This window comes from Anguilla rostrata, chromosome 1 (genome assembly GCF_018555375.3).
Source record: "Anguilla rostrata isolate EN2019 chromosome 1, ASM1855537v3, whole genome shotgun sequence".
Lineage (NCBI taxonomy): Eukaryota > Metazoa > Chordata > Actinopteri > Anguilliformes > Anguillidae > Anguilla > Anguilla rostrata.
In genome coordinates, this window is record NC_057933.1 from 85,035,942 (window position 1) to 85,052,048 (window position 16,107).

The 16,107-nt window shown below is 45.8% G+C and overlaps 1 protein-coding gene and 3 non-coding genes across 4 annotated transcripts; all 4 read right to left on the bottom strand.

Annotated features, from left to right (window-relative positions):
* Positions 1-4,461: 4,461 nt before the first annotated feature.
* On the bottom strand, positions 4,462-12,233 carry LOC135238561 (elongation factor 1-alpha, oocyte form-like). The gene is made up of 8 exons (XM_064306591.1): positions 12,101-12,233; positions 11,461-11,623; positions 10,094-10,273; positions 8,644-8,940; positions 8,370-8,520; positions 7,166-7,422; positions 6,798-7,032; positions 4,462-4,775 (listed from the first exon to the last, which is right to left on the bottom strand). Exons 2-8 carry the CDS (start codon positions 11,602-11,604, stop codon positions 4,651-4,653), a joined length of 1,389 nt encoding a protein of 462 aa, XP_064162661.1. The 5' UTR covers positions 11,605-11,623; positions 12,101-12,233; the 3' UTR covers positions 4,462-4,650.
* A 2,139-nt stretch (positions 12,234-14,372) lies between these two features.
* trnaa-cgc (transfer RNA alanine (anticodon CGC)) lies at positions 14,373-14,444 on the bottom strand. The gene has a single exon. It is a non-coding gene; the product is annotated as a tRNA-Ala (tRNA).
* Positions 14,445-15,239: 795 nt separating this feature from the next.
* Positions 15,240-15,311, bottom strand: trnaa-ugc (transfer RNA alanine (anticodon UGC)). The gene has a single exon. It is a non-coding gene; the product is annotated as a tRNA-Ala (tRNA).
* A 557-nt stretch (positions 15,312-15,868) lies between these two features.
* trnaa-cgc (transfer RNA alanine (anticodon CGC)) lies at positions 15,869-15,940 on the bottom strand. The gene has a single exon. It is a non-coding gene; the product is annotated as a tRNA-Ala (tRNA).
* Positions 15,941-16,107: the final 167 nt, after the last annotated feature.

Consider the following 16,107-nt stretch of genomic DNA (forward strand, 5'->3'; position numbering starts at 1 on the left):
GGGCTGATCAAGTTCATTTCCTGTCTTTTGAGGCTCAGCAAATGCCAAAACATTTTTTTATTCATATGAAATGAGTCATATCATCAAATGTAATCAGTCTACTCACTAGAAGTATGATAATCCATGCATATGAAAACTACAGTTCCCAGCATGCATCACTTAGGATCACGTCCAGGAACTGCAGCCATAATGTACTGGGTGCGTTTTAGAGCCAACTTTTGCCAGATTATTTGGCCAAAATTACAAAGTCTTTTTTATTTAAATCATTGCCACACAATGACACTGGCCACACCAGGCCCGATAATGTTAAACCTCAATGGATATTGATTTAAACTTAATTGGAAATGCTCACAAAGCTGTAGTTTATTGAAAAAATTGCACTCACCGCCATCTTGGATGACGTGAAAGAGAACAGATTACTTCCGGTTTTCATCTTTATACAAGTGTTACCATTTGACAGTTCGAAGAAACACAGGGAACCCCCTACTCACCACAGTGAGTCAGGACCTTTCAGAAAGACAGCATTTCCTACAGCATTGGGATTCATTTAGCCTGAGGGAAGACTGCCCCCTACTGGCCCGCCAACACCACTTCAGTTTTCCGAGGTAGCCTCCCATGCCTGTACTAACCAAGCCCACGTTTGCTTAGCTGCAGCCACTCAGCAGAGCATGCCACGCTGACTGCTGGACTAAGAATGAAATGGGGTCGCTGGTCAGCTGCTCACTCAGATAAACCGCCTCTTGCAGCGCATGTGTGAGCACCACAGTTTCGGACCGAATCCGGTCCGCGCCGGCACCGACTGCGGCCGACAGCCCTGCAGCGGTGGCGCATAACTGGCTTCTACCCCAAGGGATTTATGGGAGGGCTTGCTTTCTGAGCACACGTATGATTGGGTCCCCCTCCAGCTTGGGAAAAGAAGCAGCTGGCTGGCCCCACATAGTCTAGAGGAGAACAGCAAGGAGTCTGCATGTATCAGCACGCTTGCACATAGTTTGTGAAATGGACATTCCAAATTCGGGTGGGATTGGAGATGCCAAAAAAAAGATATCACCATTAATAGAGGTTGCAGGGAGTGTTTATGCAAATAGTACATCAAAGATGATTGGCTGCTATAATTGAAATCCAGAATTTACACCAGCTCTGCAGCCATATCTAACTGCTTGTTTTGTCCAGTGATTAAAAAAAAAATTGTTGGAATGAAAATTGCACCACTCCTGAGGCTGGATACCTGCTCCACTAACAGTGAATTCATCTTAGTGTGGTAGTTAAAGACCCCAATTCCCTCCTGTTACAACATGTTTCATATTTTCTCAGCTATCCATCAAGGCCGCCCAACCCTGCTCCTGGAGATCTACCGTCCTGTAGGTTTTCACTCCAACCCTCACACAGCATTCCTCATTCAACACCTGGATGCTAATTATTAGAATCAGGTGTGCTGAAATTAGGGTCATAATGAAAACCTGCAGGATGCCGGGCCTCAGGGAATGGGTTAGGGTTAGGGTTAGGGTTAGGGTTAGGGTTAGGGTTAGGGTTAGGGTTAGGGTTAGGGTTAGTATGTTGTACATAATCTTTGTGTGATTGTTGGGCTTTTTTTTGTTTTTGTTTTTCTGTTTTTGTCGCCAGGTGGAGTTCACCAAATGATCCGTATGAAAATGCAGAACCTGACAGGCTGGATCGCCCTCGTTCTCAGCCTCAGGCAACATTCCGTGCATGCGAGGAACCGTCGAACCCGAGCGCAGGCAGGACAGTTTGAAACAGAGTTAATGTCGGGTCAGGCGCCCTCTAACCCCCGCTAACGAGTTCGAAGATGAAATCTGTCAAGACTGCACAAGCCGCTTTCTGCTGCTTTTGTTACTTTTTCATTCATAAATAAGAAAGAAATGTGAACTTGTTTTCCAAATTGATCAGCGGAAATTCTGAAAATGCGCACTTCATATAAAGTATTTCTGAAGTAGGGAGCGGGAGTGCTGAGGAGACATGGTCTTCCCGTAATGGTATTCATATTCATAATTCATAATCTAAGTCTGACAGCCAGCTAGCTCCAGTAAACGGGCTCAGACCAGCATTGCCAGGTCCGCAGTTTTCTCATCCAATTGCATTTCTTCGAAGATAAAATGGTGGGCACAGTCAGGCACAGTACATCAGGCAAGAAACTGCTCATTTACCCCTAAAAATTGAAAACAGTTTTGTCTGAGGGCTTGTTTCTGGTCTTTGTGGGTTATTTTTGGGGAGACCACTGTGATGGAAAATGTATCTGACCTGGCAACACTTCTCTTCCCATGCCCACTCATTCTGGAGCCTGTGGGCTCCGCCCGCTTCAGGCCCTGACCGGTGCATGGCTTCTGCACCGCTGCAGCAACCGCACCGCATGGCTGCAGCAACACCACCGCATGGCTGCAGCAACTGTCGCATCGCTGCAGCAACACCACTGCATGGCCGCAGCAACAGCACCGCATGGCTTCAACACCATTGCATGGTAAATACTCTGGACTCTTTACAACTAGAAATAGCCAGACAGGAACTGCAGAAGAAGACTGGAAAGACCAGTTCAGTTCTCTGCATTCTCTCGTAGTTTTTCATGTATATTCTTGTTTTACTGTTCAGACGTCTCTGCTGACATTCTACCAGAGTAGAAAGACGGAAGGGCCAATCAGCTATGTGTATGTGTGTCTGTGTGTGTGTGGGTGTGTATGTGTGTCTGTGTGTGTGTGTGTGTGTGTGTGTGTGTATGTGTGTCTGTGTGTGTGTGTGTGTGTGTGTGAGTGTGTATATGTGTCTGCGTGTGTGTGTGTGTGTGTGTGTGTGAGTGTGTATGTGTGTCTGCGTGTGTGTGTGTGTGTGTATGTGTGTCTGTGTGTGTGTGAGTGTGTATGTGTGTCTCTGTGTGTGTGTGTGGGTGTGTATGTGTGTCTGTGTGTGTGTGTGTGTGTGAGTGTATATGTGTGTCTGCGTGTGTCTGTGTGTGTGTGTGTGAATGCGTGTGTGTGTGTATGTGTGTGGGTGTGTGTGTGTGTATGTATATGTGTGGGTGTGGAGGGTGGTGTTTTTGAGCACCATTTTGAAGAGCAATATGAAACTTTCCAGGCATACCAATTCTGCTATTGGCTGCTGTGACAACCTGGTTGACCTCACTGCCTACAGCAGCCAATCACTGGCATGCGTGAGACTGTTGCTGGGCGAGGCTTCTCTAAAAGTACAGTTTTTCTAAAGTAGACATCAGGTAAGCATTCTTGTAAAAGCAATACTGGTTTCAGAATATCCCTTCGCCCCCAGAACCCCTGTGCATGACTTTCCATATGCTCATATTGGAAAGTCATGGAAAAGCCATGGAAAGTAACTGTTTTAGAAAAGGGCCAGGAGAAAAAATACATTTACAATGGGTAAAAAGCATCAATCTTTCCTGCTAACTCACTAGCACAATATCACTTTCTCTTGAGTAATATCAGTGTGTTAACACAGTGTCTCTCCAACTCAGGCCTGGGGGAACGCTGTGTATGCTGGTTTCATTCTCAATTGCTCGTTCAGTGAAGGTTGTTGAACACATCAATCATCAATCAATCAAATTTTTTTATATGCATATTTCACAGCAATTGTCACAATACGCTTCACAGATGTTGGACCTCGCACTGGTTTTTCCATTAAATCCTCTACAAGAAGTGATGGTAACACTATACAATAAGGTCATGAATTGGTATTAACTAATGTAGTTGTTAACTACTAACTACTGAAAAGTTTGTATATACAGCTTTTTTTGATGTTTGTACATCATTAATTCATGTTATCAACTAAATTAGGTAAAGCCGATTCATATTTAGACTTGAAAACAGTTCATGTATTTGTTAATCCATCCATTATCTACACTTGCTTATCTTGAGCAGGGTCGCAGTGGGTGCTGGAGCCTATCCCAGTAACTTAACTTAGAACTAATTATAGGTTTATCCTATGCTTTGCTAATGTATAAATAATCATGTGACTAATACATTAGTTAATATATTTGTTAACTACTAACTACATTTCATGTCTAATTCATGTATTCGTATTCGTACATCATTAATTAATGTTAACAGCTGCATTAGTTAATGCCAGTTCATGTGAGCTTATTGTAAAGTGTTACCAAAGTGATTTGTATTGTGTGGGCCCTTGTGCCCTATTCCAAAACCCAGTGTCTGTTAGTGTACTGTCCATTGTGTACTAAAACCTATGAACTGAATAGTACGCAGTATGCTTTGTAGACAGTACACATGTTGAGGACATAGTAGTTAGGAGGCATGGCTCTGTCTTTCATCCATCCTGAACATGTTTTGACTCAGACTGAACCCAAGTGTGGGGCAGTTACACATACACACACACACACACACACACACACACACACACATATACACATACACACCACACACGCACACTCACACATACACACACACACACACAGCCACACCCACACACACAGTAAAGACAGGAGGGTGAGGTTAATGATCTTTATTGCTGCCAGAAGACCGATTACAGGGCAATATCAGTGGAGGCATGGCCACAGACCAGCCCTCCACCGCTGGAAGGTAAGCATCCAGTCCTCTCCACCTCCGGGACCGGATGAGCAGCAGTCTCTGGGGGGGGGGGGGGGGGGGGCCTGAGGCACTGAGGGAGGGGTGTGGCTCACTTCTTTCCCCCAGCCTTTATCGCGGACTTGGTGACCTTGCCGCTGGAGGCGGTCTTCTTCTCAACGGACTTGATGACACCAACGGCCACAGTCTGCCTCATGTCACGCACAGCAAAGCGTCCTGCAGAGAAGGAGAGACGTTAGCCAATCACGTACACAGAGGGGATGATGTTAGCCAATCACATATGCAGAGGGGATGGTGTTAGCCAATCACATACGCAGAGGGGATGATGTTAGCCAATCACGTACACAGAGGGGATGATGTTAGCCAATCACATACTCAAAGGGGATGATGTTAGCCAATCACATACGCAGATGGGATGATGTTAGCCAATCGTATACGCAGAGGGGGAGATATTAGCCAATCACATGCGGTGTGTGGGGAGATATTAACAAATCGTATACGCAGAGGGGGAGACGTTGGCCAATCACAGCTTCTCGTCACACAGCAATAACAGAGAGTTCTGGGGAATTTCCATGTTTCAGAGCTCACCTTTACAGTAACATCCAGTAAACGTACATGATAAAGCAAAAGTCCTATTTGCATGACTGACAGCCCACTAAGCCAATAAGAGTCATTGAATTATCGTTTTGAGCGTGTTGACTGTGACCCTGAGCCGATCTACAGCGTCACGCCCTCAACCGGTGCCAAATGCCTCCGACTTTACGGAATCACGTCATCAAACCGTCGATAATACCCATAATACACCAGCCTGCGAGCGGAGAGACACACTTCACCGCTCGCGTTCCACAGGGTGCTGTAATCAGCCCACGCCCGGTTCTGCAGGTGCGCAGGAATTCCATTGGCTACGAGCCTGCATTACTGCTCCAGGTAAATACCACCCTTACATACGCATGCAGAACACAGCACACACAAGAATGTCACAATCGCCATGGAAACGCTACAGAATGCAGGAGGTGCTGTTCGGTAGAACGGGTATGTCCTGCGTCGCTTGGAGCTCCGCCCCTTGGTCAGTTGGATTCATTTTGCTGTATTGGCTATGAGAGGTAGTTGCTGATGGGCTATATTACAGGAAGTATGTGTGTGTACAGCATTGTGATTGGAGTACATCTATTTGAAATTCCATTCAAAAATTCAACAACAAAATGTAATTTCAGGGAATTTCCTGAATGCACAAAACTGGAATTGTCCCCCAAACCTGAGGTACAGCAGGTATAGTTTAGGGATCATTACTATGTGCTGTAATGTAGCATCTGATGCAATTTAATATAAAATGTGTGCTATTTACTGTGTGCTTGCTGTGATGTGCGATGTAGGTGCATACTGATGGAGAGGGGCGTAGCACAGTACTGACCCAGAGAGGTGTATAGCAGTACTGACACAAAGGGGTGTATAGCAGTACTGACACAGAGGGGTGTATAGCACTACTGACACAGAGGGGTGTATAGCAGTACTAGCAGTACTGACCCAGAGAGATGTATAGCAGTACAGACTCAGAGGAGCATAGCACAGTACTGACACAGAGGGTTGTATAGCAGTACTAGCAGTACTGACACAGAGAGGTGTATAGCAGTACTGACACAGAGGGGTGTAGCACAGTACTGACCCAGAGGGGTGTACAGCAGTACTGACACAGAGGGGCATATAGCAGTACTAGCAGTACTGACACAGAGGGGTATAGCACAATACTGACCCAGAGAGGTGTATAGCAGCTCTGACCCAAAGGGGTGTACTGACCCAGAGGGGTGTATTGCAGTACTGACACAGAGGGGTGTATAGCAGTACTGACACAGAAGGGTGTAGCATAGTATTGACACAGAGAGGTGTATAGCAGTACTAGCAGTACTGACACAGAGGGGTGTATAGCACTACTGACACAGAGGGGTGTATAAGCACATACTGACACAGAGGGTGTTAGAACAGTACTACCTAGGTGCAGTACTGACCCAGAGGGGTGTATAGCAGTACTGACACAGAGGGGTATATAGCAGTACTGACACAGAGGGGTATATAGCAGTACTGACACAGAGGGGTTTATAGCAGTACTGACACAGAGGGATGCATAGCAGTACAAGCAGTACTGACCCAGAGGGGTGTATAACAGTACTAGCAGCACTGACACAGAGGGGCGTATAGCAGTACTAGCAGTACTGACACAGAGGGGCTTAGCGCAGTACTGACCTAGAGGGGGGTAGTCAGCGAAGCTCTCCACACACATAGGCTTGGAGGGGATCAGCTGCACTATGGCAGCATCCCCTGACTTGATGAATTTTGGGTTGTCCTCAAGCTTCTTGCCGGAGCGGCGGTCGATCTTCTCCTTCAGCTCGGCGAATTTGCAGGCGATGTGCGCAGTGTGGCAGTCGAGCACAGGCTGGTAACCCGCATTGACCTGCCCCGGGTGGTTCAGCACGATGACCTGCAGGGGGCGCCACCAGGAAGAGCAGTTACGGGGGTACAGCTGATTATGGACCAGCACACCCACCCGTCTCCCCCATCCCCACCCAAACACTCATCTGAGCACACCCTCACCCCCTCCCAAAAACACTCACCTGAGCAATGAAGCTGTCAGCCTGCAGGGGCGGGTCATTCTTGCTGTCTCCAGCCACGTTGCCACGGCGAATCTCCTTGACGGACACGTTCTTGACGTTGAAGCCCACGTTGTCCCCGGGCAGCGCCTCAGTCAGCGCCTCGTGGTGCATCTCCACCGACTTCACCTCCGTTGTCACGTTGGAGGGGGCAAAGGTCACCACTGTGTTGGGTTTGAGGATGCCTGTTTCCACCCTCCCCACCGGCACGGTCCCGATACCTGCAGGGAAGAACACAGTGTGACCCCCCCAGCTTCGTACACCCACCTCCCCCAGCCTCATAACCCACCCCCAGCCTCATACACCCAGCCTCGTACACCCACCCCCCAGCCTCGTAGCCCCCACAGCCTCGTACACCCACCCCCCAGCCTCATACACCCACCCCCCCAGCCTCATACACCCAGCCTCATACACCACCCCCCCAGCCTCATACACCCAGCCTCTACACCCACCCCCCAGCCTCATACCCAGCCTCGTACACCCACCCCCCCAGCCTCATACACCCAGCCTCATACACCACCCCCCAGCCTCATACACCCACCTCGTACACCCCCCCCAGCCTCATACCCAGCCTCGTACACCACCCCCCAGCTCATCACCCAGCCTCGTACACCCACCCCCCAGCCTCATACACCCAGCCTCATAACTACCCATTACATTACATTAATTACAGGCATTTGGCAGACGCTCTTATCCAGAGCGATACAACAAGTGTATAACCATAACCAGAACAAGTATGACGAAACCCTAGAGAGAAGTACCGGTCCAAGTACAGGGAACAACCGCATAGTTCAACTTGGACCCTGATGGTTAAACTGATTAACACTAACAACGAGAACGGCAACAACGCAATCTATGGAAAAATAAAAATAAATAAATAAATAAATAAATAAAAGTACAAGTAGTACTCATACACCCAGCCTCATACACCCCCCCCCCCAGCCTCATACACCCAGCCTCATACACCCACCCCCCCCAGCCTCATACACCCAGCCTCGTACACCCACCCCCAGCCTCGTGCCCCCACCCCCCTGTCATGACCCCCCCATCCCCCAGCCTCGTACCCCAACCCCCCCAGCCTTATACCGAAAAGGGACAGAAAAGGGACTTTAAAATCATTTGTAATGGAGGTTATACAGGCTCATCCCCCCATTCCCACAGTTGCTACCTGCAATCTTGTAGACGTCCTGCAGGGGGAGCCGTAGAGGTTTCTCTGTGGGGCGGGACGGGGGCAGAATGGCGTCCAGAGCATCCAGCAGTGTAACACCAGAAGCGTTCCCTTCTTTTCGCGTCACACTCCAGCCCTTAAACCAGGACATCTGCACACACACGCACACACACACACACACACAGACACACACACAGACACAGAGTTCAGTGTTAAAAAAAAAGCCGCAGGCTAGCCCCTCTCATTGGCTGCTCTTTAAAAGGACGGTACCCACGTTGGTGCTGGCCTCCAGCATGTTGTCTCCATGCCAACCGGAGATGGGCACAAAGGCCACGGTGGCGGGGTTGTAGCCGATCTTCTTGATGTAGGCGGAGACTTCCTTGGTGATTTCGTCGTAGCGAGACTGGCTGTACGGGGGTTCGGTGTTGTCCATCTTGTTGATCCCCACGATCAGCTGCTTGACCCCCAGGGTGTACGCCAGCAGCGCGTGCTCGCGGGTTTGCCCATTCTTGGAGATGCCCGCCTCAAACTCACCCACGCCCGCTGCCACAATCAGCACGGCGCAGTCAGCCTGTTGAGAGCATGATGTTTTGTTAGCCTGCCGCTAACACTTCTGCTCATAATCAAGCTGTTATTGACATCTGCTAGCACTCATTAGCCTGCTGCTAACACTTCTGCTCATAATCAAGCTGTTATTGACATCTGCTAGCACTCATAACCTGGCAATAAATATACCTTTGCTAACAATGATCACAGCATCGCAGTCATTATCATCAGCTAACACTCACAACCTAATAATCATTAGCAAGCAACTAACAGTGATGATAGCCTAGTAACCATTAGCATGTGCTAACAATTATCATAGCATAATTACATAATAATCAGTAGCACTTGCTGACACCGATAACAATCTAGCAATAGTTTACATCTGACTTCCTCTCATCAGTTTTGTAGCAAGGTGTTCTGTTCATTAGAACCAACTGATTTCAGATGATTGTCCAAACAGCATATTCAAACAAAATCCAGTCCAGTTTCAAGTGTACTTGAAATGTCAGGGGGCCAACATATACGGTTGTGAAATGTTGTATTTACTATGCGACAAATCCTGTCCGCAGTAAACAGCATTGACGCAGCACGGAGTTCTCTGAAAAGTTCAGAAGTTGCTGAATAACTTCTTTTTTTTAAATAAATCACTGTGAACAATTGATTGGTCACTGTGTCGTGTGAAAAACGTTTTATGTGGGGTTTAAAGTGTTCTTTTTCCCTGCATAGTTGGAGTGGTTCAATAAAGAGGAGCCATGTAAGGTTTGGAATATTTAGCCACAAAACACATGTGTTTAGCAATTCACAACAGAACTGGACTTTTTTTAAATCTCATGATTATCCAGAGAACTGCACAGTAAAACATCCTGTGTTAATTCAGCTTTAACAGAGTGCATATGATTTAACACTAGACATTCTACTGAGTATCAGTGAAGGCTATCGTCATTACGGTCCAGATAAGTTTTGACATGCGATTTATGCGTGTTTAACGAGTTCTCAATTTGAGCAAACACATAGGAGCTGCAGGCAGAAAATGTTTTGTAATCCTCTAGTTCTGAAGTTCATAGTTTTGAAAAATGAGAGGCCCCTTGGCTCCCTAGTTAGGGAAATAGCAGTACTCTTGTTCTGGCTGTAGGGGGGCGATGACGCCTTCGTTAGCGTATGCACAGTCGTGGGCCTACCTGGGAGGTGCCCGTGATCATGTTCTTGATGAAGTCTCTGTGGCCGGGGGCATCGATGATGGTGACGTAGTACTTGGTGGTCTCAAACTTCCAGAGGGCGATGTCAATGGTGATACCACGTTCCCTCTCTGCCTTGAGCTTGTCCAAGACCCAGGCATACTTAAACGACCCCTTCCCCATCTGCAAGACCCGAACCATGTCAGCCACAAATACCCACAATTCCACAGCAACCACAAGAGACACAAATACCCACAATCCCACAGCAACCATGTGACCTACAAACACCCACAATTCTACTGTGAGCCCAAATATTCACAATCCCGCCCAATCTTAAAAGCCTGATTGTAACATATTTACAGCCAGTACAGCCCCAATTTAGGAGGCAGAACCATGAAAACACGAATACCCAACATGCCTCCAGTGAGCCCTCCCAACGGACAGCCTCACTGCAAGCCTCCAGTGAGCCCTCCCAACGGACAGGGGTTCACTGCATGCCTCCAGTGAGCCCTCCCAACGGACAGGGGTTCACTGCATGCCTCCAGTGAGCCCTCCCAACGGACAGGGGTTCACTGCATGCCTCCAGTGAGCCCTCCCAACGGACAGGGGTTCACTGCAAGCCTTTGACCTCACGCTCCCCATCTTAACTGTCAATAACTGTCAGTCATAGTTGCTTTTCCACGACCTGCCCCTTCACTGCTGGCCGGACAGGTTTGCCTGGCTCCACCCAGTGTGGAAGGGGTGCAGGGATAGCGCATGAATCAGTCCTCAAAACAGGTCTCTTCTGCCCAGAACAATGGCAGTCTAACCGGTAGCTGGTAGCGTTTCAAAGCTTGTTAAGGATCTTGATCTGCAAGATCTGACAGCACTGCTTCACACCTACAAGCAATCTGAATTACTAATATATATATATATATATATATATATATATATATAATTTAAATAATAATAATAATAAGCATAATAATAATAACCCAGTTGTAAAAAGTGTTCATGCAAAAGAAAAGCGTACCGAATATTCCTAAATGGAATGGATAATTAATATGTACTTCGTGGTTTGTCCATTTTTACTCTACTTATCGTGGAGACGCAGTATCTCAGAACTTGCGTGCGCATCTGTCTGTTTCATTTGGTCACGCGATACTACCTGTCGTACGCCGACCGTCCGGTTTAGATTTTAATGTGAGTTCGGTGGGCGCGCGGGCCGAGAAACGACAAACGGAAAATCCACTCGTGCCCCATCCACTCCCCGGAGCTCTCGCTCAGGTTTCCACCAGGTCTATGTCACATTCCTCTTAGCGCTATAAATGATCAACTTTAAATAAATAAATAAATAAATAAATAAATGGCTATCAATTTCCTTCACTTACCTCAGAGGCTTCCTTCTCGAACTTCTCGATCGTCCTCTTGTCGATTCCTCCGCATTTGTAGATCAGATGGCCAGTGGTGGTGGACTTGCCGGAGTCGACATGACCAATCACCACGATGTTTATGTGGATTTTGTCCTTTGCCATGGTCTTTAAGGTTCCGTCTCTAAAATATTTACCGTATTTATAGTCTCCATAAAACCACATACTCTGCATCAGCCTACACTGTTAAGCCGCATTCCCGACAGCATGCGCTTCGCCAATCGGCTACCAGCGCTCCTTTTGCCCGTACGAGTCATACCCTACACATGATCTTGGGCCACTATGAAAGACGATAGCCACAGTAATACGGGATGTGGTTGTTTGTGCTATAAAAGCACATATTATATAAGATTCCCCAGACCAGATAAGACGGCTCAGCTACAAAAACGTGCGTTCGTCCTCTGAAGGAGTGGTTCGTGATTACGACAAAAAATTACAACAACAACGCTGACATAAGTCTTTCATGAGTACAACAATGACTGTTGATATAATTAAAAATTATATGAGGACTACTTGGAAATGAATGAATGAATGAACGAATTGATTAATTCATTTAGCTTAATTTAATCAGAGTGGCGAATGTGGGGGAAATGTCACTTACCGGTGCACCGCAGTCCCAATCAAGGCGACAGGTGAGAGAAAGGCCCACTGAGGGTGTCATCAGGTTTTATACAAGGAGGCGTCCCCGTGCTACGCCTCAGCCCGCTCACCCCCCACCCCGCCCGCCCCTCCCTCACTCCGTGATACAGTCGCAAATTTCACCGAGTAAAGAAAATGCGCGCGCCTGTCCAGCTACGTCCTCGGGCTGCATATTAAAACATTTTATAATGTCGATTCGTTTAAAACGAACAATGCGGAACATCAGTGTTCTTTTGGAATAATCTTTGAATGATCTCACTTTCTCAGACCTTCTCAAGGACTGAGTGACAGTTACGTATAGCCTATCTGGGTTTTGGAAAATACAAAAAAAAAAAAAAAAAAAAACCTGTTACCCCCACCCCCACCTTTTTCAACATGAAAGTCCCTTTTAGGAACTGTCTGTTAAGTGCAAATGAATACATGCAAACTAAAATCGCCTCTGGACTGCCGGGGTCTGTCGTATTTGCATACCGAAGAGGATCTTTTACTCATACGCGCTTTGGGAAGGTTACAGTATATCATGTTTAACTGTTTACGTCGGCAGCGTGGCTGAATGCTCATATTATGTTTTAACATTTAACACTGAACACGACAGCCGTTTAGCCTGATACGCATTTACCGAATCCAATAGGTACACCTGCACAAGGCTTAACAATGTAAACAATAATACGCATTTTACTGCTATTCGGGGAACATCTTCAGTATGTTAATTATCCCAGTGATACCTAGTTCCGCTACTGTGTTAAATGTACCTCAGTTTGAAAAACGAAAATGAATAATTTAGCCTCGATTTGTTTTAGCTAATCGCAAAGGTACATTAGAAGGAATGTTGTATAAAATTTCACTGCACTATTCTTTTTTTAAAAAACAAGTCAGTAAAACTCAGATGTGTGTCACAGGGTTACAGGTTGAACTGGTTCTGTTACCGCCTATGCGAATTCTGATTGGATCATTTGCGTAGTGTCATGAGGAACAGCCGGCGGCTAAAAGACCGGAGAACTTCACCGAGGGGCACGTGCGCCAGAAAGTGAGCATTAAAACGGGGTAAAGACGATAACGAACATACAAAAATAACGCCACTCCAATGAAGGATATTTAAGCTACGGTGTTTCTTTGTTTTGGGTGAAAAGGTCATATCGATCCCTCCCCTCTCCCGCAGGACCCACTGTTTGCTGCTTTAATTTGCTTTAACCATCTGCGTGACCTCCTTCCCACAGAAATCATCTGCGAGGAGTTTTTGTCAAAACATGGGCAAAAAATAATTTTAGGAGCAGATCAACAAAATACAATGCACCACGTGGTACACTTCAGTTGTTAAGGCCTTAAGGTCAGAAGAAGCTCTCCAAACAAACAGGATTCCAGCAGTTACTGCACAAACGGAATGTGTTTTCAGAACACAGCTCTGTCCCTGAGGTGGTGGAGCCCTCTGGAGAAAGCTTAACTCTGCAACATGAAGGGCACTCAAGGGGGTAATAATAAGAATAATAATAATAATAATAATAAACTTTATTTGTATAGAACTTTTCAAAAACAAAGTTACAAAGTGCTTTACACACATAAAAGAGATAAAATAATACTAGATGTAGATGACAGCTTAAGCCTTAAGGGACACATTAAAACAAAGTATATGAATAAATTAACTCCTGTGACTTCTGTTCTGTAACAACTGTACAACCTCTATCAAATCACACTTCTGTCAAACAGCTTGAGATCTTGTTGAGCTGCGAATTAGTAGAAACAGGTGCGTCAAATTAGGCTTGAAATGAAAACCTACGGCAGTGGTGTCAAACTCGTTGCCATGGAGGGCCGTGTGTATGCAGGTTTTCATTCCAACCAATTAATGCTGCCTTAATTGAGTCCAATTACTCATTCAGCCATATGTGTTTAACTGCATTGAAGCACAGAATATAAGAAAATTTTTATTTAGACAATGCGGGTCACCATAGACGTCGGGTCACCATTGTGCACAAACCTGCATCCCTAATTCAGCAAATAATTTAACTAATTATATAATCAAGATCTGAGGCTGGAATGAAAACCTGCATACACACGGCCCTCCATGGCAACGAGTTTGACACCACTGACCTACGGGATCGTAGGCCAGCAGGAACAGGGTTCGGCAGCTGTGCCTCATCAATGTTCACCACTAGTTTGGTGCTCCTATCAAACTAACATGGTACTTCAGCAGCATAGATGAATACAGGCAATGGGCAAAAGATAAATTCACAGAACCGTGGAGATGCTGGGGATTGAACCCAGGACTTCATACATGCGAAGCATGCGCTCTACCACTGAGCTACATCCCCTCCCGTGTGCTTGTGAGCAAAACATTTTCCACAGGCAGTGAAAAAAAGATATCAATACACCCACAAACAGCAATGAGTGGGTTTCAGACGTTAAAGTTATATTATTATATTATGGATTTCCAGGCAGAAGAGGTGATGGGAATGGTAAAGGAAGATGTTTTTATTGTAATTTGATGAATTCCTGCCAAACTTAATATTTCAAATAACATGAGTCCCCAGATCGCGTGTGCTTGGTCTCATTTCATTTCATCATTTTTTATTTCTGAGATAAAAGATTTTTAGTGTTTGTACTGCCCCCTATTGGTTGATGTGAATATACCTTGTGTTATATTACTTTCTATCCTTTAGCATGCATACCAAATATATTTAATTACGATAGGTGAAAGCACTGCATAGTTATCGCCTATTTTGTTGTAGGTCCCGCCCATTTTAAAGTTCAGTGGTTAATGAACCCATGAAACATGCAGAGCAATTTGGGTGCAAATTGGTTCTCAAGCAAAAGAAAAACCTTAATGAATTTTTTTTTTTAAACACAATGGTGGAAAATCTATATAGAATGACCTAAGTAGTTAAATTGTGAACATTGGTCATATACTGTAGGAGGTATTGATTATTTGATTACAGCGATACCCATGGTATGAAGGTATCAGTAAGCTCTTCATTAGAACAGATACTGTAGCAGCTGTACTTTACATCACACGACCAAGGCAGAGAAGAGCTGAGAGTCAATGTTCCCTGATGGTGCTCCTCATCTTGACCAAAAAACTGTGTCACTGCATTAGAGTGGAGGAGCACTGGAGATGCAGGGGATCGAACCCTGGACCTCATACATGCAAAGCATGCGCTCTACCACTGAGCTACATCCCCTACCCATCATGTCCTCTTGAGCAAAACATTTTCCATTCACAGGCAACGAACAATTTATATATATACACATATATACATACATACACATATACACCCGGAAGCAGCAGTGAGCGGGTGTAAGCGGGTACTGGGTACCTCTGTATACGCAGGCTTCTGTCATAGTCAATCTCTTAATCTGTTAAGGTGGCTGAATATGGCTTCCACCATAATTGTGTGGTTAAACTTCAGCACAACAGAGGTTTGGCTTTTTGCCATTTGCTGTCAGTGAACTCCATTCATTTCACACAGATGGCTTCAGGTTTCTACACTCTGAGCGAATGAGAGCCAATGGATGTCAGTTTGTGATTGAATCTATTTTTCAGGTGGAATTATTTGCCATATAGTACAAACCACACAGTAAATGAAATATAAGTGGGTCTGACCGGTTTACACATCTGGGATGAGAATATGGGATTTTTTAAAGAGCACATATAGCTATTAGACGTGATAGAGGTAAAGCAGAAAGCCTTAAGGCTGTATAATATCCAAATCTTGGGGGAGGGGCAAATTAAAGCTGTTGGAGATGCTGGGGATTGAACCCAGGACTTCATACATGCGAAGCATGCGCTCTACCACTGAGCTACATCCCCCACACATGCAGGGTGAATGGGGATGCAATCCATTCACAGGCAGTGAAAAAAAGATATCAATGCACCCGCAAACAGCAATGAGTGGGTTTCAGACGTTAAAGTTATATTATTATTTTATGGATTACCAGGCAGAAGTGGTGATGGTAATGGTAAAGGAAGATGTTTTT